The 23513-nt window shown below is 49.7% G+C and overlaps 9 protein-coding genes across 10 annotated transcripts; 3 read left to right on the forward strand and 6 right to left on the reverse strand.

The window, feature by feature from the left end:
* Nucleotides 1–74: 74 nt before the first annotated feature.
* On the forward strand, nt 75–910 carry FOXG_17885 (uncharacterized protein; the record flags this gene model as incomplete). Its single annotated transcript, XM_018397887.1, has 2 exons — nt 75–849; nt 903–910. Exons 1-2 carry the CDS (start codon nt 591–593, stop codon nt 908–910), a joined length of 267 nt encoding a protein of 88 aa, XP_018232476.1. The 5' UTR covers nt 75–590.
* Nucleotides 911–1264: 354 nt separating this feature from the next.
* FOXG_17886 (uncharacterized protein) lies at nt 1265–1441 on the reverse strand (the record flags this gene model as incomplete). Its single annotated transcript, XM_018397888.1, has 1 exon — nt 1265–1441. The coding sequence occupies one exon, from the start codon at nt 1439–1441 to the stop codon at nt 1265–1267; it is 177 nt and encodes a 58-aa protein (XP_018232477.1).
* An 828-nt stretch (nt 1442–2269) lies between these two features.
* Nucleotides 2270–4833, reverse strand: FOXG_00481 (uncharacterized protein). The gene is made up of 2 exons (XM_018376851.1): nt 2951–4833; nt 2270–2902 (listed from the first exon to the last, which is right to left on the reverse strand). Exons 1-2 carry the CDS (start codon nt 4598–4600, stop codon nt 2810–2812), a joined length of 1743 nt encoding a protein of 580 aa, XP_018232478.1. The 5' UTR covers nt 4601–4833; the 3' UTR covers nt 2270–2809.
* A 144-nt stretch (nt 4834–4977) lies between these two features.
* On the reverse strand, nt 4978–6003 carry FOXG_00482 (uncharacterized protein). 2 transcript variants are annotated; one of them, XM_018376852.1, is made up of 4 exons: nt 5906–6003; nt 5341–5739; nt 5183–5291; nt 4978–5130 (listed from the first exon to the last, which is right to left on the reverse strand). In XM_018376852.1, the coding sequence occupies exons 2-4, from the start codon at nt 5696–5698 to the stop codon at nt 5118–5120; spliced, it is 480 nt and encodes a 159-aa protein (XP_018232479.1). In that variant the 5' UTR covers nt 5699–5739; nt 5906–6003; the 3' UTR covers nt 4978–5117. The 2 variants fall into 2 exon arrangements, with proteins under 2 accessions (XP_018232479.1, XP_018232480.1); XM_018376853.1 differs by lacking the exon at nt 5906–6003 and having other exon boundaries at nt 5341–5776.
* A 618-nt stretch (nt 6004–6621) lies between these two features.
* On the forward strand, nt 6622–7523 carry FOXG_00483 (uncharacterized protein). The gene has a single exon (XM_018376854.1). It carries the CDS (start codon nt 6652–6654, stop codon nt 7243–7245), a length of 594 nt encoding a protein of 197 aa, XP_018232481.1. The 5' UTR covers nt 6622–6651; the 3' UTR covers nt 7246–7523.
* Nucleotides 7524–7975: 452 nt separating this feature from the next.
* Nucleotides 7976–9427, reverse strand: FOXG_00484 (uncharacterized protein; the record flags this gene model as incomplete). The annotated part of the gene is made up of 2 exons (XM_018376855.1): nt 7976–9113; nt 9198–9427. The coding sequence occupies 2 exons, from the start codon at nt 9425–9427 to the stop codon at nt 7976–7978; spliced, it is 1368 nt and encodes a 455-aa protein (XP_018232482.1).
* Nucleotides 9428–10088: 661 nt separating this feature from the next.
* Nucleotides 10089–13628, forward strand: FOXG_00485 (uncharacterized protein; the record flags this gene model as incomplete). Its single annotated transcript, XM_018376856.1, has 11 exons — nt 10089–10143; nt 10197–10643; nt 10697–10991; nt 11041–11322; nt 11489–11523; nt 11843–12056; nt 12127–12160; nt 12369–12553; nt 12608–12780; nt 13023–13345; nt 13440–13628. 11 exons carry the CDS (start codon nt 10089–10091, stop codon nt 13626–13628), a joined length of 2232 nt encoding a protein of 743 aa, XP_018232483.1.
* Nucleotides 13629–13724: 96 nt separating this feature from the next.
* FOXG_00486 (methylisocitrate lyase) lies at nt 13725–14745 on the reverse strand (the record flags this gene model as incomplete). The annotated part of the gene is made up of 4 exons (XM_018376857.1): nt 13725–13811; nt 13866–14047; nt 14098–14542; nt 14614–14745. 4 exons carry the CDS (start codon nt 14743–14745, stop codon nt 13725–13727), a joined length of 846 nt encoding a protein of 281 aa, XP_018232484.1.
* A 437-nt stretch (nt 14746–15182) lies between these two features.
* FOXG_00487 (uncharacterized protein) lies at nt 15183–23437 on the reverse strand. Its single transcript, XM_018376858.1, has 2 exons — nt 21970–23437; nt 15183–21919 (listed from the first exon to the last, which is right to left on the reverse strand). The coding sequence occupies exons 1-2, from the start codon at nt 23349–23351 to the stop codon at nt 15367–15369; spliced, it is 7935 nt and encodes a 2644-aa protein (XP_018232485.1). The 5' UTR covers nt 23352–23437; the 3' UTR covers nt 15183–15366.
* Between the last annotated feature and the right edge of the window lie 76 nt (nt 23438–23513).

The raw sequence follows: 23513 nt of genomic DNA on the forward strand, positions 1-23513 counted from the left end.
TAGCCTCAGGAGAGAGTCGGGTCGCGGGCCGCATGCCCTTAGACAGTATGAAGGTAAGAAGAACCTTGCTGAGCCAGTGATGTCTCGCTTGGTGATAACAGGCAAAGCATGGCATGCCTCCAGAGCGGAGACTTGTCGAGTAGAGCCACAACGAGGTACGGTGACTGCAGGGGGCAGTTCCTGAGCCGATCTCCGTGATAGCCTCCGGTGGCGTAGGGGTAAGTGCCCGATGAATACCTACAATAGCAAAGAGAACGAGTAGGCCGGTCCGCAGTTCCCGAAGGAGAGCAATGTTTGGCCTCCGAAGAGGCTGCACTCACGATCTTCGCTCATTGGAGGAACCTTGTAACTTGGACTAACAAGGCCGTGTAAGAATAAGAACAAGTTTCCGAATTACTGTTCTCACAGGCCTCTAAAGGATAGGAACATCGTTCGTTTTTCGGGCCGTCGCTTCCATCATCTTTTTGCCGTGGACTAATGAGACCCGTGATATAATCCATAGAATGATCGTGAGGTAGTCTAGTTACCAGTCCCGGAAAGGCAACTATGAGTGAACGGTCACCTTTCAGTCACCCTGCGATCTTAACCATATGGATCTCCGCCCAGGGTTGATTCTACTTAGCCGTACCTCTAGTGAGGAGGCTGACCCCACAACCTGTTGGTTCTCTCAAGGACCCAAAGTTTTGGCCCGTTTGCCACTATTCGAGCATGGCGTTTACCAATTATGCGGTGCCGTCACATCTTCGTCTGGATTCAATATGGAGAAGCCTGTCTTCGAGATCCACAGGTGCCTTGCACCACGGGCACAATGCTCCTCAGTAGATATCGCCTCCATGGGCCGTAGCTCCGGTAAAGATTATATATTCCGTTTGGAGACAATTTATGCATACTGATCTGTTAAGGGAAGTGAAGGGCGCCTTTACATCACACTGTCTGTCGAGCATCCGTTTCCAGCTGATCGGTCTTTGGTAGCGCTGATGTTCCTTTTCCCATCTGTAAACCGTAACTCGAAACATTGGCGATGTATATTTGACTTCAAGTTTCAAAGCTCATATGCTCTTGATGGTGGAACGATTACAGCCGTAGAACCTAAGATGAGTTGTCCTGGTAGAGGGGATCTCGCGGTACTTCGGGATTCAATCCGTCCGCTTAAAAGAAGTCTCAAGACGGCAACTGCAGGTATCGTGGAAGAATTTCCGTCAAATTTAGTTTGTTCATGTGTTCGTTGTGTGCCCATGCCCATCACGAAAACAGCTGTTGTTGGTCAGCTGCCGGGCAATGCGGAGGTGGCAGAAGTTAAACCCCTGACATAGCGCATGGAGGTAAGGGTTTGGAGAGCCTTCTCGTCCAAATTCAGCAGTTTCGGATACATAATGACCGAGATAGTGGCTATAACCCCGGCATATTGTTGACTATAGACCAGGATTCTCCTGCCGGTCATGTGTAAAGGCCTTGCCAGGCGAGTAGGCAGGCAACCAGGTCTTGTCTGTGACTGGTAGTCTCATGTGATGGCTGGTGAATGTGCAGCGCACAATCGACACGAATGTTACGGTGATTCAGTTGTTCCGCCGGGCCTTGACTGACTGCACTTGGTTTATGAGCACTGTCCAGGAGTGTTATTTGTTTTTCGCCGCCTCAATTCTGAGAGGTGTTACCTTCTGTTCTTTAATATTCGAAGCACTCGCAACGACAATACAGATTCCTCAGACTGCCGAGGCTCTCGAACGGAATGCCTTTTCCAGACACGGAAGACGGCTAACGAGGGGCATCAAAGTCACCAACCCTGCATGAATCGGCAGCATCTTCTCGGCTCGAACCGCCTTGGGGGCGTCTCCAAGTCGTCCAGTACCCCAGTGGGACGTGATATCCACTGTTTCGGAAGATACAGAATAGCCCATTTCAGAAGTGCGGGGTGTGAGTTAATCGTTCCTTAGGCTGTGATGTGGTGCATTAGAGTGGACGGATTGGATCGTGGAGGAGGTTCTTCCGGATTACCCCAAAGCGTGGTGCGGCTTTGTCTGGGTGGTTCGACAGCCAATGTAATGCTATGCAATAGCAAGGGTCCAGAGGTGACTTGCATATTTGGGTAGTACGCATGATGCTCTGTTGAAGTTACGTATTTTGCCTAACGGGGCCATGTTAAGGATAGAATGAGGTTGTTGTGGTCAGGTTTAGGAAATATGGAGGTCGGGTCAAGCTGGCACACGTGATGACCGCATATCACCTACAGTGCCTTTCTCTATGAACCATCTACACATGTCTAGACAAGGTGAAAATCACATCTTTAGGTAGACCACCTCACACTGCGTTGCTCTTCATACAAACATAATTCTGAGTTAAGCTCAACCCATCTATAATTCAAGATGCTAGAGTGTCAATGGGCGCATCACAAACACCCGTTGTAAATCACCGGGCATCAATATAATCTACAAGGATGCGTACTTCGCAATACTGCATCTCACGTCCTTCCCGCAATTACCAACGTTCCAAAGATAGGGGGGAAGTATCATCCACATGAGGAACCCTAAATCCTCCCGAGACGCCGTATAATCATCCCTTCCAATTTCCACCTCCAAAAAGCTTTTGCTCGCAAAAACAAACACCACCATCACTGGCTGTCAGGGTGACGTGTTGCCAGTACTATTCGCCATTCCCCGTGAACAAGTGGATGCCGTTCAATTGCCTCGATGTTCAGAACTAAAGCATGGAATGACATTTGCCCGGCTCTCCTGCTTTCTTGCGTGGTTTGCAGGAGAAGCCGAGTGCAGCCAGATGTCTTCTCCTTGTCAAAACCGGACTGGTGGGACTTCTATCCACGGATATCTGATATATGGATGTTTTTACTTTGACGGGGCAGTCTCTGGTCACGCTCGTAGAGATAACCACAGTTGGCACATAGTGTCTGAGTAATGTTAGCAATGAAAACGGAGCCGCCAACCCTCGAACTTACTCTTGGACCTGCTGGTCCATCTCTCACAGCCCAGACGCTTGTGCCCCATATCCTGCAGTGCATGCACCTCCATTGATATCTCTCTTGGTCTGTCAAAGCTCCGCCACCTCCGTATCCCCCAACGTCTGGTGTCCCTCGCCCTCCCGGTGTACCACCTCGGCCAAGCGGACTCAGGCTTCGGAAACGCCGCTTCTTTTTGGACCGTTCGCCTCGCCCCATTCTCTCCTCCTCGACTTCCATCGGCGCACCAAAGGGCGTGCCTCCGAGCATTCCTGTTGTAGAGCTGAACCGTGCCGTCTCACGGCGTAATCGACGAACTTCACGTTCTCGGTCGCCTTCTCTCTTCTCAATCTCTTCCTTGCTCAGGAATTCTACCTTTGGCTCCCAGTCATCTCCAAGGTGCTCCGGGTCGTACCTCCAGCCAGCTTCAGAGCCATGGGCAGCATCGTTTGGTAATTCCTGCTGCATTCCACCCCATCCAGCAACGAGGCCGCCAGCCTCGCAGGCTTCCTTTTTCAGCCGCAGAACCGCTTCGTAGATGGCATGCGTCATTGCCGGTATCCACTCTCCTGTCAGCCCAAGATCTGTACAAGTGACCTTGGCGAACGCTTCAGCGGTTCCGGGCGGATGCAATAGAGACCATTCAAACTTATCAGTGTAGAGCATTGATGCCAGATTAAGGTTCAAGTTGATGATGCATCGATAGGTATCGTCAGGGTTGTAGTCGTCAGACTCAGGAAGAATCGGCGTCGCCTCTGCGGTGACATCGGGAACTTGGGATTGCGAAGGAGTGGCCGCGCCTCCTGTCTGCGCCGGAGTGTCAGGCCGGGAGGCCCCTCGGATGGCGGAGACTGGAGAGTCATCCCGAGACTTCAGCGCGAAGCTTGGCCGCGGTGTCAGTGCAGCAGTCGTGGGCTGTGGAACAGAGAGGGCCTGCGGGTCACTATGAAATAGTGGGTGAAGGGCAACGCCCGAGTATTCTTCAAGTTGCGTCCGGATTTGCTTGCTGATATCAGCAATGACTACCTGCCGGTTTGGCAGATCGAGGTCCTGCACTAGAGTTTGGGCAAACTGATCGGTAGAGATAAGGGTCTCGTGCAGATTCCAGCAAAAGATGTCCCGAAGTTTATACGGCACTGTCGCCTCCTGTTGACGATACTGGGGAAGTGAGGTGTCCACTGTACTTGAATTATGCGGCATGGGATATGGAGCTGGTGGGATGAATGCGGGAACATCCACATCGATTCGAATCGGAATCAGGGTGAGAGGCAATGTTGCTTGAACGGCATTCTGCTGGTCGCTCCTCAGCAGCCTGTGTTTGGCGATCCAATCGCGCCAGACGCCCTGCACCTCGACAGGCTCTTTGGTGTCTTTGCCAATCTTGTCGGCGAGGTCTTGTCTGCTGACCGAGTCCTCCTTTCGCAAGCTCCTCAAGCCTGTCGGCCGTCGTCTAGGATCGTCGCTATCATCTTCCAGGTCATCATAACCATCTTCAGCATAATTTATGATCGTCGTCCCTCGCTTTGTGGTTCTCGAAGCCGGTCCGGCGGGCGCGCTGCTTGGTAGAACGGGCGTGAGGAGAGAGTTGTTGTAGGCGCGCAGTCGCGGCGCGTAGCTTGTCAAGAAAGCCTGGGGCTTTGATCGTTCCATTGTGTGTGCTATGAGGTTTCGATGGTCATCTCATGCTGCGGAAAGGGAGCTTCACCAACACGCGAAGAGTCTCTTCTCACTATCGCCGGATGCTGGAACTGATACAAGTGATTCAGATGCCAAAATTTACCCGATGATGATAGCACTATCGATGTGGACTAAAGATGTCGAGATATGTGGAGTTTTCTGTCTGTCGTGATGGCTTCAACGTTCAATGCTTGATGGAGTCGCGCGAATGGGGACCTTTTTCTCAATCGCGTCGCTCGTTGTTCCACCAGGCTGCAGGGCAGAGTGCACGGGCCAATCGACCGACCATGATTATATAAGCCGGTTGCCTACCCTGTAGACATCGTCACATAATTGAAGGACGAGATGGATACCGTGAAGAAAGGTTCTGATTTATCACTACTAGCAAAGCAAACTCTTGATTTCACCGCCTATTGCATGATATAATACCGGATGTTACCGTTCCCTCATCGCATTCTTTGTGATGGCAACCATAAGGGCAGAGGTCACCTCATGCATTCACACTACACAAACCGTCAGTATTTCTTTTTAACTTGATCTCTGAGGACAACATACCAATCTCTGTGGGAAGAGAACATACAAACTGTGTAAAAAACGCAGTGATTTTCATGATCATATGACTGACCACATCCGACTCGACCTGCCTCAGGACCCATGCATTCACCTTAGCCATTAGGATGTGAATATTTTAACGGAGCGTAGAAATCACTTACGGTAGTTATAGTAGTCCTCTGATACACGGTTGGGCCTGTAATTGGCAGTGAGCCAGAAGTTCGCAGCAGTCTCGAAAGTACGCCTATGTGATTGACCCGCGCATGTGGCCGAGATCTCTTTGTATACAGCAGTTCTCTCCGGCTTGCCAGGTGCCACGGCGCCACAGCCCAATTGGATGGCATAGTCTTGCGCATTGGAGGCAAGGGCAGGGTCCCAAATCAAAGGACGGTACCCATTTGCATTACGTGCTGAATTGAGCCTGAGTAGGCCATGGACGATGTCTTGCGACTCTATAACCGAATCTCCGGGACGGAAGTCCATGCAACACAACGAGGCACCGAGAGTTGTGAGTCGCATGACAAGAAACTTAGGACCTATTTTCTAAGTAATGGAAAGACCTAGGTAAGTTTAGTATATCTTAGCAAGCCTTTAGACCAGTTTACTTCAATACCTAGATTTAATGTCAGAAGTTTTCTTTCTCCCTGAGGGGTACCTAATGTACAGCTATGAATCGTACTTGTGAATCTGCTGGTTGATATTCTACTGGGCTAAGCTCTGACTGACCTTTGAGTGGAAGTGCGATGGATGAATTCGGCGTGATATGCTACCAGGGTCGATTGAAGATCCTTTGGGTTGAAGGAAGAATGTTGGCCTAGGTGCTGAGAAGAAGAAGAAAAAAAAGAGAAAAAAAAAAAGAGAAAAAAAAAAGAGAAAAAAAAAAGAGAAAAAAAAAAGAGGTAACTGGTACTAGCACTGCTTGGTTAAGGCAGAAATTTCGTCATTGAGGTAGATGAACCTTATTAGGTTTTGACTTCTGTGAAAGTCGGCAAGAAGAAGTCTTCACTTCATAGGAGGAAGGGAGGATGGAGATGTGAGGTAGCTACTACCTAAGCTACCTACCTAGGTAGGTACATTGTGTAGGATTTAGTGACGAGGGACTCGCGGTACAATTGCTTAAAGATTGTCATAGAGAAGGAGAGTACTTGCTGATCCATCACTCTTCGATACACTCTATGTTTATAAAGACATAATCGGAAAGCTGAAAAATAAGTATTATTATTAAGTTCATGCTTAACCTTAGCTTAGAAGATCATCAGCTAATCGTATAAAAGAGATACGTAGCTCTACTTAGCTTCCGGATATCCAAGTCAGGGAAGATAATCAAGGCAAAGACGGCATCTATCTTTCTCCTGTAGCAGTGAAAGACGTGTAAGTGATAGGGACGATATGATTCGCTGACCTTCCACCATCTTTCCTAACATGGGTAGCCCCACAAATGACGTCTCGAGACCAAGACCTTTCTTCTTCTAATGAAAACATTTCCCCGACCTTCACCTTCCAAGTCAATCAAATTTCGCAAAATGGCCTCACGGGCGCCTTCCTTCGCCTCCAAAGTCCTGCGCCAGCTGCCAAAGCAACCGCAGCGCTCCTTGCCATTCCTGCGCGCTTCTTTTATTCGTCCTGCCACTACAAACCTCCAGTCTTTCCGCGCAGCGCATAACATTCCACGACCACCTACCCAAACATACGCCAAACCGAAACCTGAGCAGGCGCAAACTGGCGAGACGCCAAAAAGCGAAGGAGAAAGGCCCGAGATCAAGGCATCACACTACCAGTTATCATTTACGTGCATTCCATGTGGCCATCGCTCTCACCACAATGTCTCTAAGCAGGGCTACCATTATGGCTCTACGCTCATCACATGTCCTGAGTGCAGGAACAGACACGTCATCAGCGACCACTTGAACATCTTTGGCGACAGAAAAGTCACCATCGAAGACCTTATGAGGGAAAAGGGTCGTCTTGTTAAGAGGGGAAGTTTAGGCGAAGACGGCGATATTGAGTTTTGGCCAGAGGAATCTCTTCCAGGAGACATTCAAGCTGGTAATAACGAGAGCTCATGATAGCATGCGACTAGAGGGATGTAACAATAGAGTGAAAAATGTGAGGTTTGTCAAATGCCTAGGTTGGGCAAAAGCATTGGGTGGCGTTGATGGGATACCCTCCACTGAGGGCCCGGGACTGAAAACATAGACCTGGAATTAAAACAAGCTTATTCTCCTCTATCTTAAGCTTTGCGTATCCTTGAATGATAATATTGTACTCTTATACATCAGGGTTATTCTAAATTTACATATTGTGTTATGTTAAAAAACCACCTTATTTTGTTATCTTGCTTGCTTGCCTTCGGCTTCACCTTATTTGTTGCTAGATTGGCATTTCGATAATGAAATTATAAATCTACACTTAAGCTTGCTTGTAGAGGAGAACTGGACGTCTACCTGCTGGGTCTGGTTGGTCGGAAACACTTCTCTTGCTTAGGCTTTCATCACTATTGCTCGCTGAGCATCATCTTAAATCCCTGGAGGCTGCATGCAGGTCCATGAGCTTATCAATACAAAACAAATCAGTACTACCTTATGATTTACAAACTTCATGTCATGTTCACCATGGTTCAGAGTCCAGTCACACGCCCCAGAGGTGAAGGGAGGGTAGACTACAGTACCTCTGTAGTCAGTGGACCATTACTAGCGAGTTGTGCTAATCTAACAGTACTTTAAACAAGAATCCATTTATCTTAGGACAAGTCCGTTATAGATTGAATGTTGCTAGCACCGTCTAAGTAGCATAGCTCTATCTGGTCAACGGATTCTTCGATGTTTGACGAATGAGCTCAAAAAGTGTCACAAGATCATCCTGCTCCTCCAAAGACAACACTATCTCCTCAATCTTTTCTACAACTTCATTCTCAACAATGTCCCTGGTTAGTTGCCTCCATTTGGCCACTATATCGTCGTTAGAAAGGGGTGGCTCCACGCCAAAAGCACTCGGCACACTGTGATGTAGGACCGTCCCGTCTTCAAACCTAATCCTCACTTCTTGACAGCCGATGGAGTCTCCATCAGTGATATGGAGTTTGCACTCAGTGAGATCGACAAGTCTCCAGACATCCTCATCAACGAGCGTATCAGGGGTAAACTGCGGCATCAAAACTTGTCCATGAACAATCTGTGTTGCGGCCGTGAACGAGTTACTCATCTGGGCTCCCGTTGCTGTGAGGGGCTTAGCGGCTCTCCAGCCTCCGTGATGGAAAGCAGTTTCGCCAAGGAGGATGTCGATCTTCTTTATTCCATCGAACCTCTTCATCCTGTCAGGGTTTTGTTCCTGGAGATGGCGGATACAGTCAATGCTAGGATGTGTACCTGCCATCGCTGCGTACGGCTTGATCACAATGCCATTCGTCTGCCACCTGATTCCCAGCTCGCTCGTCAACTCCTGCGGTCGATATTGGGGTTGCTTCCCATTTCCAGAACTGAATTGTTTCAAGAAGCCTCCATACTCGCGCTCGAAGACTTGCTTGATGCCCACATAGCCGCCTTGTGCTAAGACAGCAGCCAGAAGACCGTTCCGTGCTGCAAACCCATGGTGCATGCGCTTTACGTCACTCTCGAACTGGGCAGACATGAGCCCACACGACTGGGTACATGCTATCCCAAAAGCATCCTCGATTGTGTCCGCATCGAGCCCGTAAAGCTTGCTCACGCTGGCAGCAGCAGCAGGTCCGAAGACTGCTCCAGAATGCCAGCCTGATGAGAGAACATGTGTGCCCCAGAGAGAATGGCCTACACGTGGTCCTGTCTCGTAGCCCGCGATAGTCGCGAGCAGGAAGTCTTTTCCGGAGGTTGTGAAGTGAGAAGCTTGTGCATTGGCTTGCTCCGCAGCGGCAAGCAGAGCTGGCAGGATGATGCTGTTCGAATGAAGGGGAGCCTCGCTGTGCCAGTCATCCAGCTCAAAACCCCGGATAAAGGTTCCATTTAGAAGCGCGGCAGTGAGAGCGGTAACCTTGCGTCCTTACCACCCAATGAGCGAGGCGTCTCCCTGTGTTGGCTCCAGGTTGAGGATCGCCTGCGCTGCCGTCTCGGACCAAGGTAGATGAGATCCAACAAATGCACACGCCAGTCCATCGAGAATTAGGTACTTTGCTCGAGTACACACTCGGTCCGGGATGTCATCCAGTTTCAGCTTTGAGATCCATTGTGACAGTTGCACCGTCGGGCTTGATGACTTAGGTTTTGGTTCACTCATGCTGAAGTCGCTGGTAGATGACGAAGGGATAAGAGGACACCACTGCCCTAGATCACTTGAGCATCTTATACACGACCTCTTTGCGGTGAGATTCAGTGTTCAACGGGATGTTGCTCAGGCTTTCCTGTCTGGTCGGCTCATCAAGTTGAAGGCATCGGAGTTGTCTTAGTTCGAAGTCCGCTACGCAAATGTTATGCCGGTTTCGATCGGAATTCCGAACAATGCATTAGCTACGTACCCAGGCAGGCTATCAAGAAGAAGCTACAAGGAGGCCCGAGATCACCTCTAACGCTATAGTTGCATTCTGAACTGGGCCACTCCTAGTGAGCTTTGGGATTACCACGTACAGTGGTAGTTGATTATATCACTGCGGTTGACTAGACTGATGCTAATCTCCTGGGACCATGCGCATGCATTGGGGGAAGTCAACATCGGAGTTCCGAGTCGTATCTTACCCTCAGACTGCCTCCATGCCACCCCGACAGATCCTCGAGGCTACTGAAGGTTCGCATAAACCGCCCTGCTTTCAGGTTGTGGAAGTATTAAAACCGCGAGTATAGGCGAGAGAGTTTGATGTAGGCCACCCAGCTTTTCTGTCAAGAAACTGTCTGGTACTACGCACGTGTCAAGGCAAATACCATCAAGACCTCAACGATCTATCATGTCTGAAGAAAAGGCTCAGCAGGATACCTTTGAGAGGGTGACAGAGCAAAGAAGTCCTGTCATAATTGGGTTTTCTTCTCTGCTATAGGGTTTTCGACTATATCAGCATGTCAAGCCGCTGTCACCAATTACGCCAGTCTGGTCGCCCTGCGTGTGCTGCTCGGTTGCTTCGAAGGCATGTTTTCCGGGGTGCCTCTATATCTGTCCTTCTTCTTCTACCCCAGAGACAAAGTTGGCTTCCGCCAAGGCATCTTCCTCTCTGGCTCTGCCCTTGCAAACGCATATGGAGGCGTTTTGGGATATGCTATTCTGGGTGTTCGGGGCTCAGTTGCGCCATGGCGATGCCTGTTCCTCATTGAAGGGTTACCAGTATGGATCGTTGCCATCCTGGCACGGTTCTATCTCCCGGACGACCTTCTGAGCGCCAAATTTCTCACCGACAGAGAAAAAGAGGTTGCCTGGCAGTGTGTTGGACGGGGACAAACTGTCGACTCACAGGGAGCGGGAGGGGTTAGCTGGGCAGATTGGCGCTCAGCATTCTTGGACTGGCGGAGTGAGTAGTTCCATTATTCTTTACATGCTCGGGCTGATGACTCATTGTGCTAGGTTATGTACCAGGCTTGATGTACTTCTCCTGCAACGTATGCTTCGGCTCGCTGCCTCTCTTCGTTCCGACTATCATCTCCGAAATGGGTACATTCAACCACCAAGAAAGCAATGGACTGTCCGCTCCCCCATACGCTCTCTGCTTTGTCACAATTCTAGCATGTGCTTTTGCCAGCGACCGCGCTAAATTGCGTGGGCCTTTTGTGGCCGCTGCTGCGATTGTATCAACAGTAGGATACTGCCTTCTTGGTGTTTCCGAGGGGGTTTGCTGCTCGATACGCCGGAGTCTTCCTCAGTGTGCAAATCTTTGTCAGTATCAGCATTCTTCTTCCATGGGTTTCCAGTGTACACCACACTGAGAGCAAGCGCGCTGGTGGGTGGGCAATCTTTGCTATGCTGGGCCAGTTTGGGCCCTTGGTTGGCACGAACATGTTCCCCAAGGACCAGGGACCGTACTATCAAAAGGGTGCTTGGATCTCCTGTGGGTTTACATCCTTGGTCGTGCTACTTAGCATAGCCTACTCACTTTTACTTCGCTGGGAGAATAAGCGACTGGACAGAGTAATGATTGAGGATGCCGGCGTAGGTGTAGGAATGGAAGGCGATGATCATCCAAGGGGGTTCCGGTATGTTGTTTGAGTGAGTTGATATGGTGAAGCCCAGAATGATATTCAGCTATGGCCGTCTTGTGCTGCTTACACATGGACGTTGGATTGGGAATAATAAAGTTTCCGTTTCTCTATGCTCTAGTCTGTTTCCAGTAAAAACAATATGCCTGAAACTTAAACCCAGCGTCGATCTGCCGAAGAATCCGCAGTCGGAATTCCGTACATACATAACTAATGCCCGCTGATCGTGGGGAAGTTGTCCCAGCCCCCGACCCAGAATTCATAAGTCAACCGTTCGGGCAATACGGCGGCCCTTGTCAAACTGCCTCCAGCAGTTTCAGAGGAGTCAATCATGCATATGACAAGTCGCATGAAAGCCTGTGCTCGTTGCAGGCGACAGAAGGTTCAAGACTTCCTTGGGCCCAGGACAATTGAGATCTGCTAATTCATGGCTTGCAGTTGAGGTGCGGCTTGTATCAGCACCCCGGACAGCCATGTTCACGTTGAAAACGCATGCACATAGAATGCAACAATATAGTGGAAGCTCCAGAGGCTACTGTGGACGCTTCGCCAGCTCGGTCTGACCGCACGGCTGTAGGAACTTCAAGCAGTGCCTTGATCTATACCGCTGCGGAGCCATCACTTGAAGTTGACCCATCATATGCTGTACAGTCAGACCGATCTTCATCACTTTCTGAAATCTTGGGTCGGGAGGGCATTGCGGTAAAACAGATAGACGATTGCTTTGCTCGGTAAGTGTTGTCTACCACACACAGTGAATGGATCACCAACTGAAAATGCTAGGTTCTTCAACCACTACAGCAAGCTCCTGCCTGGAATCTTGAATGAAAACGAGGTAAACTGCGAATCGTACTTGAAAGAGTCTTCCCTCCTGTTTTGGACAATAATTGCCACAGGCTCCAGGCGCTTGGAGCATGCCACGAAGCTGCACCGGATAGCTGTTCAACACATCAGAGGCGGAACATTCCAGCCCCTTTTACACATTACGAACCCTATTCCAATTATTAAAAGCTCCCTGATTCTGTGTCTCTGGCCTCTACCAGTGGACACAATGTGGAAAGACCCCTTCACATGTGTATGCAGGCACAGCCCATTCTCTCGCTGTTCAGAATGGGCTTTTCGTCAACGGTCACGAGCAAGACTTTGCAAGGACGCATACTTCTTTGTCCAAAGAGATCAGAGATATTAGGGCTCATCTATGGCTCAACTGTTGTTTAGTATTCCAAGCGTAAGTTCTCTTGTCTGTAGAATTATGGTACTCGCTCAACGTGAATATTACTAGCCTGTGCGATGGCCTCCCATATCTTTCTATCTCCGAATCCAAGCCCTACCAGAGGAAAACCAGGCTCGAGGAGATTGTGGACGCCTCATTCCATTACCGCATCAAGTGCCACGACATCTTAATTGATGCCACTAGAGCATTTGGCGACATCATAGACGAGCAGGGCGAGGGCAGTAAGTCGTTGCTACCACTAATCAGGATCTTCAGTGAACAAGTGGAAATCGTCCCACTTCCTCTCCGTGATGACTTATGTATGTGTGAGCCGACTTTAAGTAAAGTGTCATTGGACTGAATTTAATTGACTTACCAGGCTACCGTACCCGGTGCTGCACCCGTCTCGCAATATCAGCCTACTACTTCTTCCTACAGAGTCATGACTTTAAGAGACCAGGCCTGATCACAACCTTTTCAATAGCCACAGAAGTTCTTGATGCCGTGCCTCGCTTAGATGCCATGCAGGACTTCGCGTTATATGCTTCAAACTACTATACGCGCATGGCCTTGCTAGCGGCGTTTTGCATCCTACGACTAGTCAGGAGCCAGCTGAAAGAGTACGATGACCTGCGTGATGCTCAACAGTCGTTATTCAAGGCGATATCATTCGTCAAAAGGCGTTCCATGCAACACGGCGACCTTGATGAGAGGTATGGGACGATCCTCTCGCAGTTGTGGTCAAATAGCGATTCGATGGATACTACTACGGCTAATGGGCTGGATCTGAGGATCCGTAGTCGTTTGGTACGTGCAAGAGAAGATGCCCCCAGGTCTACTCACCTAACTACCATAGTTTATGAGCGTGGTATTTGACTCTCTTTGGTGGTGACGAGTCGAGTACAACGGGCAAGGCAGTCCATACGACATGAACAGGACTGCGCCAGAATCTGTCCAGACGGGTGCCACAGATGCCAGCACGTATTGGAACTCGACAGCTGCGCCTGTAGGCGACAGCTTCGGATCATCCAACTTCCCCGAGGTGTACATGGACTGGAACTTCCCTCTGGATCTTGACTATCTTGGGTAGACAGAGCATGGATACTTCAAGGAGCTACATACAGCGTCTTCTAAGCAAAACGTTTTGATAGCCAGCCTCGAGCGTAGCATGGCATCCTAGGACGTATCAGTCCACGCCACCTTCAAAGTTGGAAGCTCCAGCCTCCTCATCAATCTTCATCGACTCATCGAGCCCGCATACTCGGAATAGGTCCTGTTATTGCAGTATTAGATTACTGGATTCTGGGGCGGGTATTTGTATCTTCACCTGTGGTGTAAGCTCGGTATCTGCTAAACCTGTTTCCTTCAGCTTTTGCAGACCAGCCTTGATTGCAGTATAAGCCGGAGCCAGCGTGGCCAGCGGCACAATCATCATGCTGAACCCCAAGCCTTTTGCTTCTTTAGCTGAGATTTTCGGCGTGACGCTATTCTCCACCATATTCAGCAAAACTGGCCATGGTGCGAGATCTGCGATCATCCGCCGCGCTTCTTCGACCGACCAAAGACCCTCAGGGAAAGCAGCATCAGCTCCAGCATCGCGTGCAGCACGGAGCCTGCCAGTGCTTCTTCATATCCATGCTTCTGGATGGAATCTGTTCGTGCAATGATGACTATATCGCTTTCAATCCTTCGGCGTGCTTGCACGGCAGCCCGTATACGGGCCAAATACTCTTTCAAGTCCACCAGGACCTTTCCAGCGAGATGACCGCATCGCTTGGTCTGCACCTGGTCTTCGATATGTAGCGCCCCGACACCTGAGCGCGAATACTGTTCAACCGTACGTGCCACCATGATTGGTCCGCCGTATCCGGTGTCCGCGTCGGCAATGACAGGCGTAAATGGTGACAAACTGGCGATCATTTCTGCGCTCCGCCGCATGTCGTTCAGTGTTGCGATCCCTAGGTCAGCACATCCGTGAACGGATGCCGTGACTCCTGCCCCAGTCTATACTCGTCAGTCCAAGTTTTGATAGCAAAGCATAGCAGACTAGCCATGTACAGGACATCAAATCCAACCTCGAGCGCAATGCGCGCAGAGAATCCATCGTGTACACCTGGAGCAAGGATGAAACCACCCGCTTCTATCCTTTGGCGTAACAACTTCCGCGCAGTGATAGTTGTACAGACATCTTCTCCTTGTGAGCTCATGATTGAGTTGTATGGTGTAGGGGAATGCTGTTCTGATGAGTTTTGAGCCTTGTCTAGGTAGACCTATGTTGCATTGTGATTTATTTGATTCGGAATCAATCCGTTGTCAAGCCCCTTTTCGTGTATTTGTTCAAGATGGGTTGGAGTGGGACTTCGGAGTTCCTAACTATGACGAGCTTCAACGATGCTGAACGCTCGGAATTCCGAATGTCTGGTCCAACTCAAGCATGCTGATGAACACAGGTCGTAGTATCAGCACAAGACGTCATTCCGTGTAAAGATTCCATACCACTGTTCCCGGGCGTCGGATGGAGACTGGTGTACTGATGGCTGGCGCAGAGGCCGATATCTGATTCTTGGATTGGATTGGATTGGAAGCCCCAAGAAAGATACGAGTCCAGCTCATGCAGGACTGGTTTATCAGAATTATATTGTTCCAACTGATAGGTAGCCCTCGCGTGGAGAGATAGTGGAATAAGTTGCAACTGGTAATGGCTGAATTTTCCTTTCGTCTTCTTCTACAAATGACTTTTACTATATGTCCAGATCATGACGCCGAGAAACAATCTACCTAATGACAAGAATCCCCAACGCCAGTTGATGCAACGTCGTTCATCGTCCTCACCACCGCTTGAAAGACTGTCGCATGACCTTCTGCTCCTTTGATCGAGTCTTCTTGCGCTCCTTATTCTTCTCAAACTTCTTTCTCTTATCTCTTCCATACTTCTCCGGTTGTGCCAGTGCCTCAATCTTTCTCTTGCTTGAACGCTGTTCTCTCTTGGCCCTCACCTCCTCTCGAATAGCAAGAAGTTGCTTCGAGTACTCAGCCGTACCAAATTTCTTTTGCAGGGAATCCATGAGGATCTGCGCTCTTGTCTTGAGGGCCTCGTGTTTCGTCTTGAAGAGTTCATCGTTGGAGAAAGGGGGTGCAATGGAGGGGTCAGTAAGATTGTGAAGGGGTACGAGGATTGTCTTGAAAGATGGTCGCAGGCGATCGGCTGAAGATCTCCGGCAAATTGTTTCAAGAAGCTCCATCGCAGCCACCTTTGGTGTGATGGCAGCAGCCCTAGGGGGGATCTCTCGTCGAATAATATGAGAGATCTTCCAGAACAGATGTTGAAGATCAGTCTTTCGTTGTGTCCCCTCAGCCTGCTCTTCTTCCTCTTCCTCGTCCTCGTCCTCGTCCTCCTCATTCTGCTGCTCTTGCTCGACATCATCGTCAGACCTCTCCCCTTCAGTTACAGGTCGAAGAGGGAGGCGAGGAGCCAAGAAAGCAAGGACCTGGACAGCTTCCGCTCCGAGCTTCTCGTCAATGTCTCGAGTCGCCAAGACACCCAAACCAAGTCTCACCAGATTTTGGACCTTCGGCAAATCAAGTGTAAGACCATGGCTGCCGACCACTGCTTCGCCAACCGCTACGTCACTGGCTTGCTGAGCAAAATCAGCCAGGTATGAGCTTGTCAGTCCAATAGATGACAATTTGACCGAAGTCGATTGATGTGACAGGCATCTCAAGATGCTGGACCACATCTTCTCGCTGCTGCTTGACAGAATCTTGTCAGGGAACACAGACAACGAGACCCGGATGACTTCAAGTGCCGCGTCTAAGAGTTCTCCATCGGCCTCTCGAATATCCTCCGCCTCAATGACGCTGCTGATCTTTCCTAGAACGAGCTTGAAATCCTTCTTGTTCTTGGATGCATTTTCGTCGGACTCTAGATAGAAGCCGAAAACCTGGAAGGCAAGCTTGAGAACTGCCTCATTTCCGTCTTGATCTAGCCATGTTCGCACAAGTCCGAGGAAAGTTTGAGTCCTCTCCTTGTCAGCCTTGCGGAATATCTCCTTTAGTAGTCCAGCAGCTGCAACTCGACATTTCTCGCTGTCATCATTGGCAAGGACAAAGAATAGCGGAAGGAAACATGTGGAGGAGATCTCTTGTACAAAGTCATCTGATGATTTCATAAGAAGCAGGTGAACAATCTCCATGACAGATAGCCGGCCACCCTCTCGCTCGTATTTGAGATTGGCAACAATGAAGTTCAGTTGTTTAGCCCATCTGGCCTTCTTCTGGGGATATTCACGAATGAATTGGAAAAAGGCACCTCGAGCAAGGTCACGAGTGTCCTTATCATCATTGGTGATCATAACTATGCCAACATAGTCCAGAGTGTCGTAAACGGCGGCGGTTTCCAGATGTCGGTCCAGAACCGACCGCAGAAAGTTGAATGTGACATGGCGGTAAAGGGGTTCAGTGAGATCGTCCTTCAACTTGGCAAGGAGCATATCAACCGCCGCATCCTTCACGACAACATCACGACGCTCTCGAAGGACAACAGCTAGCATTTTGAGAGCTGCTTGAGATAGGTCGGTTGTGGTAGAGACTGCCATGGAGATGCTCTTGGTTGCTTCCTTCACTGCAACCTTGTACAACTTGGATCCCTCATCGTCAAGGAATGGCACTTTGACAATGACAGCGAGTAGTCGGAACGCTGAGATCTTCACTTCGTCCTCTCCACCAACCATAGCATCGCCAAGAATGGGAATGAATCCGGAAATGTTGGTAGGGGTTCGCAAGCTATCGTGCTTCTTCAGTATTGCTCTCAAAATGTCCACCGCGAAGCGGATTAGCTTGTATGTGTGCTTAGTCGTTTTGCCTCGATCGCCGCTCTTCTTCGCACCCTTTTGAACAAGGTATTTCTTAACTCGAGGGTCCAGCTTCTCTTCAACTTCAGGCTTTTGAGAGTTGTAGACGTCCTGAATGACCTCATAGCAGAAAACAAGGGTATCGCGGCTTTCGGCGGCAGGGTTTTGCAGAAGTCCGGCCGTAATACGCGCCATCAGGGTATCAAGCTTACGAACCATCTTGAGATCAACCTTTTGCATCAGAAGCGCGCGCAGTGGCTTGACCAGTTCGATAAGCCGACTGATCGAAGCGTTCTTGGCTATAAGCTCCATCGAGTCTTGACTCTTGCTGCTCTTGATCTCCTTGGTCTGGGTGGTATAGCCCTCAGCGTCCTTCTCTTGGCCGATGACACCGAAAATATCATCCATGATGACCGTTACGACAAAGGTAAGGCAATAGTCCAAATCACCAGGAGAGCAGATAGGGATGATTGCAACCAGAATGGAGTGCATGGTGTATGAAAGCACATGGAGCTGGTAACCTCTGGTCAGAGCTCCTCGCAACTCCTTCAGGATGAAGCCAAAGTACGAGGAGCCGAGGATAACAGCAATCTTGACTAATGTGTCTCGAGCCATATCACGAGCTTCGACAGACTTGCTGCGAAGAATGTGACTAATATCAGTCAAGACACCAGCCAGTTTCTGGTCCATTTGGTCCGAGGGCAGCAACTTCAGAAGTCTGACAATGATCACGCCAACGGGGACACGGTAGCTGACTTCCGACTCGTCTTTTTCGTGGAGATGCTTGACAAGCGTGGGCAGGAAGGAATTAGTAACCTCGATGCTCAATTTCTCCGCCGTCGGAATAGTGAGGGGGAGTCTGGTGGTGGCTGATGACGATGCATCAACCTCATCAATCTCCATGCGCTCCTGCGGCTCATTTTCAGCTGCGTCGACAAGTGCATCAGCGACCTTGCTTAAAAGTCGAATTGTTAGCTTCTGTTGTTCGGGCTTGGCTTCAACATAGCCGATGTATCTTTGGAGAGTGGTGCGGTAGTGTTTCCAGTGCAGAGAGCTTGCAAGATTACCGATGGTGATAATTGCTTGAGCACCAAGCCCATGGTCATCAACTCCATCAGCGCGACCAAATATGAAGTGCTCAAGGAGTGGGATAAAGAACTGGGCCAGATTCTGGCTTCCCATCTCCTTCTGCTTGTTGGCTGCTTCTAAAATGTGCAGAGCCTCTAACTGTCTTGCGGTTGCAGGACTTAAGATATTAAAGAAGAAGGTTAGTTCAGCGCTGTCCTCGGTCCGATCATTCAACAATGCGCTGAGGTCAGCTACAGGTTCCCATTCGGGCATTGTTGATAGGAGATGACCCATAACTCGAAGATACTCTCGTCGAGCTGTGTCGGATGGCTCCCGGGCTCCGGCGTAAAGAGCAGGCAAGATGACACCTCTCAAATGAATGTCAAATCTCCCCCTCGAAATTTCAGAAGAGCATGTCGCTGCATCCATAATGAACCGCCGAAGTCCATCGGCCGAGTTGGACGAAAGAATACCGAACTCAGCATCGTCTCGAATGTGATAAGTCAAGTTATGAAGCAAAGGTAGCCACTGCTTTGGGGTCAATGGAGTCTCCCGATCGCCCGAGATTGCACTGTAAGCGGCCAGGCGTCTGTCATAATCCGGCTCATCGATTCGCCCCTCTTTGAAAGAATTGAGAGCTGCACAGAGACCAGCAACTTCCTGGAGGCTGTTATCCTTCTCAGCAATAGCCAGCATGGCCCTTGAAAGAGATTGTCTGTTTTCGCGATCTTTGAAGTAACTGAAAAGAGACGATATAGTGTCATAAACATTGTCGAGAAGTGCTTGGTTCTCAAAAGCAGTGGAACGAGTGACATACTGCTCAACGATGAGCAGGATTCTGCCCTTGAGCTTGGGGCTGACTCTCCGTGGAGGTTGGTTCAGAAGGAAGATGGAGATCTCAATCACGGCTTGAATGTCCTCGGTATCCTGAACAATAGGAGCCATAGTCAGGATTGTCTCAACACAGGCCTCCATTAAGTCATTACTAATCCCGGACATATCCAGAACAGTAGAGATCTGTGACAAGATTGTTTTCGAGTTGGTGTCGAGAAGGTCTGCTTTGATAACCTCATTGAACTCAGACTCCTGTGCAGGCGCAGTAGCAAGTTTGATCAAGTTTCGAATTATAGTAAGAACATGAATTTTGACTTCATCCTTACCCTTCTCAATTGAAAGACATTCAATAACTTTGGGAAGAATACCCTCAGGAACCTTGCTATGTGGTGCAAGGAATAGTGCAATTCTGGGGAGAACAGACCAAGTAGCAAAAAGTTGCAGCATGCCGGAAACCCCCTGTGTTGTCTCGCTGGGCAAATTTTCTAACCTTGGGGCCACAACATCCTCAAGAATGATATCCTGGTATGGTGCCCATTGGAAAGATTGAGCGTTTTGGAAAAGAGCGATCAAACATTTTAACCCAGTTGATCGAATGACCCTGAGAAGAGACTGCGTGCTGGCCTTCTCTTCCTCCTCTTCGCTCTCTGGGCCCATACCCTGTGCGCTGAGTTGACGGCAGGCAAAAACAAGACAGTACAAAACAGCATTGAGGAGTGTATCCAAATAGGGCGTGGCGTTGGTGCCAAGCTCTGAGATGACGGAGGAAATCATATTGAGAAAACCAACTTGCTTCCTGATGGGAAGGATAGGCTCCTCGAAGATCGTCTTTGAGGCGCCGACAACCTTGACATCTTTCAGCTTACCCGTGGCAATGTCCAAAAAGCTCCCCATGTCTTCGACGCTGAGGTTCCGAAGGACTGCCAGCCGAGTGGCCTGCAAGCCATGCCTACCGCTTGCTGCACCCTTCTTGGAAATTGTACGACCGTAAAGCAATCTAAGGAGAACAGGCATCAAATCAGCCCTGTGCTCTGGCTTGATTGCGTTCTCATCTTGAAGGAAGACTGTGAGCTCGTTTTTGAAACGAGCTTCATCTAGAAGGAACTCGAGGTTTTCTTGATAGGTCTTGATCGCCTCCTGTTTCCAGGCGAGAATGGCCTTGAGGGTAACCTTCTGGACCTCAACATCACCATTCTCCATTAATTGCATGAGTGCGGTATAAACCTCTTCATGTTGGTACAAGACCCGGGGGTTGATGAACTGTGAAAAGACACTGAGCATAGCCTTGCGATCGGCGAGAGACCAAGTGGCACCCTCGGAAACATCTTGATCGTTTGCTGAATCAGGGGTTCGGTCCTCACTCGCCCAAGCCAAGAAATGCGGCACAAGGAGCCGCGATCTCCTCTCTGCAATTGAGGGAATCGCGTTAAACACTTTCAGCGCACGAGACCTAGAGTTTCCAGCGGCTGTTTCCGCAGTTTGCTGCTTGTCGTCGAAATTCTGCAGCATCAACTCATCAGGGCGATCAATAATATTCTCCACCTCGGCTGCGACTTCTTCAAGTCGACGCACGTTGGTGCATTCAAAGTCGGAAACGAATGCGGGACGCGAGCTTTGGGTTTCAGGTTGTGAGGGACCCCAGCGAGCTGAGGGAATCTTCAGCCAGCGGAAAGCAACCTCGCAGATTGCCTCTTCTCCGGCCTTGGTCTGTGTGATCTGCTTCATAGTCTCCACCGAATCATCCCACACAGGCGACAGCTTGACTGTCAGCATACCAAACAAGAAAGCAGGCACAGCTCGTTGCAGCCAAGAGCCCTCCTCAAACGAAGCGTAATTCTGACCTAGCTTGCGAAGATGCATGGCGATTGTCCTTGTATGCGCAAGACTTAACGGAGTCTCCTCGGTCTCTATCATGGTCTCGACAGCGTTCCAGTTGTCTGGCGTCGGGCTAAGTGCCTTCAGCAAATTCAAGGACGCCAGCCTCAGATCGTGGGATGGAGAACTCAGGTTTTCAATCAATGATGAAGTCACCGGATCCTCCTCACTGGATGAGCTATCGCTACTGGTACTGTCTTGTCTCCGTGCAATCTCCTTACTTTGCAGGATCTCTTCGTACGCGAGATAGGCATGCAGAAAGCTTACTGACTGGGAGAAACGTGGAACTGCAGCTCGGAGCAGGGGGCTCAGGGTAATGTCGACGGAGCCGGCGGCCTTGCTCATACGAAGGTAAGCATGGAATCCTTGACCAACAATGAAATGAACTTCATCGGATGCCAGGGTAGATGAAGGGCGAAGGGCGAGCTTGAGTTTCCGGAGCAGGAGTTCGGCGATACGAGCATTTGTTGATGGGTGAACAGTCGTCAACTCAAGTATCTGAAGAAGAGCCGAGTATTTTGGCAAGCATCTATCCCGCCAAACTTGAGGATCTTTGTTGTAAGGCCCCCTTTCAGGAAATGGCGAGATTTCTAGGCGCTCGAACTTGGAGACAATCTGATCCTGCCAGCCTTGTGGCATTCTGCAACTGTCTTTTTCACCAGCTGGTGGAAAAGCACGGGTTTCAATCATCTTTGGTAACAGAATGCAAATCATGTCCTCATTAGGTTCCTCAGACCAGTGGTTCGCAATAAATCTAACACAGTCAGCAAATATTCAAAAGCCTCTCTCATCTCGAATACTCACCTTTGAAAATCGTTACGGAAGAGGCTTCCAAAGCGCTGGGCATCCAGCTCGCAGAAATAAGAGCAAAAGGGGATGAACCACTTCATGAAGGGCTCCCTGCTCAGTGACTGAGTAAGAGGAACGATATGGGGTATCAATGCATCAATAGGTGCATGGTGCCAGACAATGGCAATATTGACGATAACAAATTTCCAAACAGCACTTGCGGCATCATGTGGTACTTCCAGACCAGCTTTAGTAACCTCAGATAACAGTTCGACAAAGTTCTTGATAAGTGGTGCCCAGTCCGTAAGGCGATTTCCTTTCCGAACACCAGCCATGGTGCCGTATATCCGGAAGAGAGGAACTGCTTGCCACTGGCGATCAGCAGGAGACACACGCTCCATGTTGGCTCGAATGGTCTCATGGACTCCGGTAGCGAAATCTCCAAAAGTATCAGCAGTCGCGTGGTGGATAACACTGGTGAGAACGCCACAGACGACATCGGTCCAAGTGGTGTCTTCGGTGAGAGTTCGCTCCTCCTCGGGAATTGCATCAACGAGAGCGGCGAAAACAGCCGGGCCAGTTGAGTGGATGATATTATCAGTACCCTTGATTGCTTCAGCAAACATATTCATCAATCCGTCCTTGTACAAGGTAAACTGGCGGTCATCCTTGATACTCAAAAGATCATCTCGCGCGCATTCGACCAGGCGCTTCAAAGCTGTCTCGCGGTGTGAGGGGGCTGCTGCTTTCTTAACCAAGAAGCTGAGGGCTTCAGCCGCAAATCGAGCAATATGGGGAGGGTGTCGTGACTTTCCGAGAAGGGGCGCCATGACATTGAAGGTTGGTCGTAAGTCTGGTACAAGAAGCTTTGACAGGTACTTGAACAAAAAGGCGAGGGCGCCAAACGTCCACTCTATAACATCGACATCTTGGGGCTTCGCAGCAATAGCCACAATCAAATCCAAACTCCTGCCATAATGTTTCTCAAATCGAACTCCCAGATCATGCGAGAAGGCGGTGAGAAGGTCTAAAAGGGGCTCCAGAGCTTCCTTATCCTGTCCTGCTATGAAATCGGCCAACAAGTCCATTATCCTCTGTTCGAAATGGAGGAGTTGCGGGAGGCTCTCGCATAGCGGCCAGACCTTGGTCTTGAACGCAGAAAAAGGTTTCGAGACATTGAGTTCTCCCCATTTCTGAAGCCCGGTCTGGAAATAGGACGTCGTGGTGGAAAGGTCTTCGGTATCGAGGTCATGGCGGCGAACCTTTCGCAATGGTTGGAGCGAGTTGAATTTGGATATTTTCGTAGTAAAAGACTCCCATCGGTGGTTCTTTTGATGGGGTGTTGTATTTTTGTTCTTCCGCGCCTTGGTGATGCGCCCTGATGAGTTGGACGGCATCTTGGCGGTATGACTTGGTGGAAGGACAAAATTCTCAGACTTGAAGATCCAGATCTTGTGCGAAAAAGAGCTTCACATACTGCGAAAATGCGTCCCTCCAAAACTTTTTTGCCGGCTGATGGGCGGTAAAACCGATAAGGCGGCGCTAATGCAGGAAGCCCC

Source organism: Fusarium oxysporum, chromosome 1 (genome assembly GCF_000149955.1).
Source record: "Fusarium oxysporum f. sp. lycopersici 4287 chromosome 1, whole genome shotgun sequence".
Classification (NCBI taxonomy): Eukaryota; Fungi; Ascomycota; class Sordariomycetes; order Hypocreales; family Nectriaceae; genus Fusarium; species Fusarium oxysporum.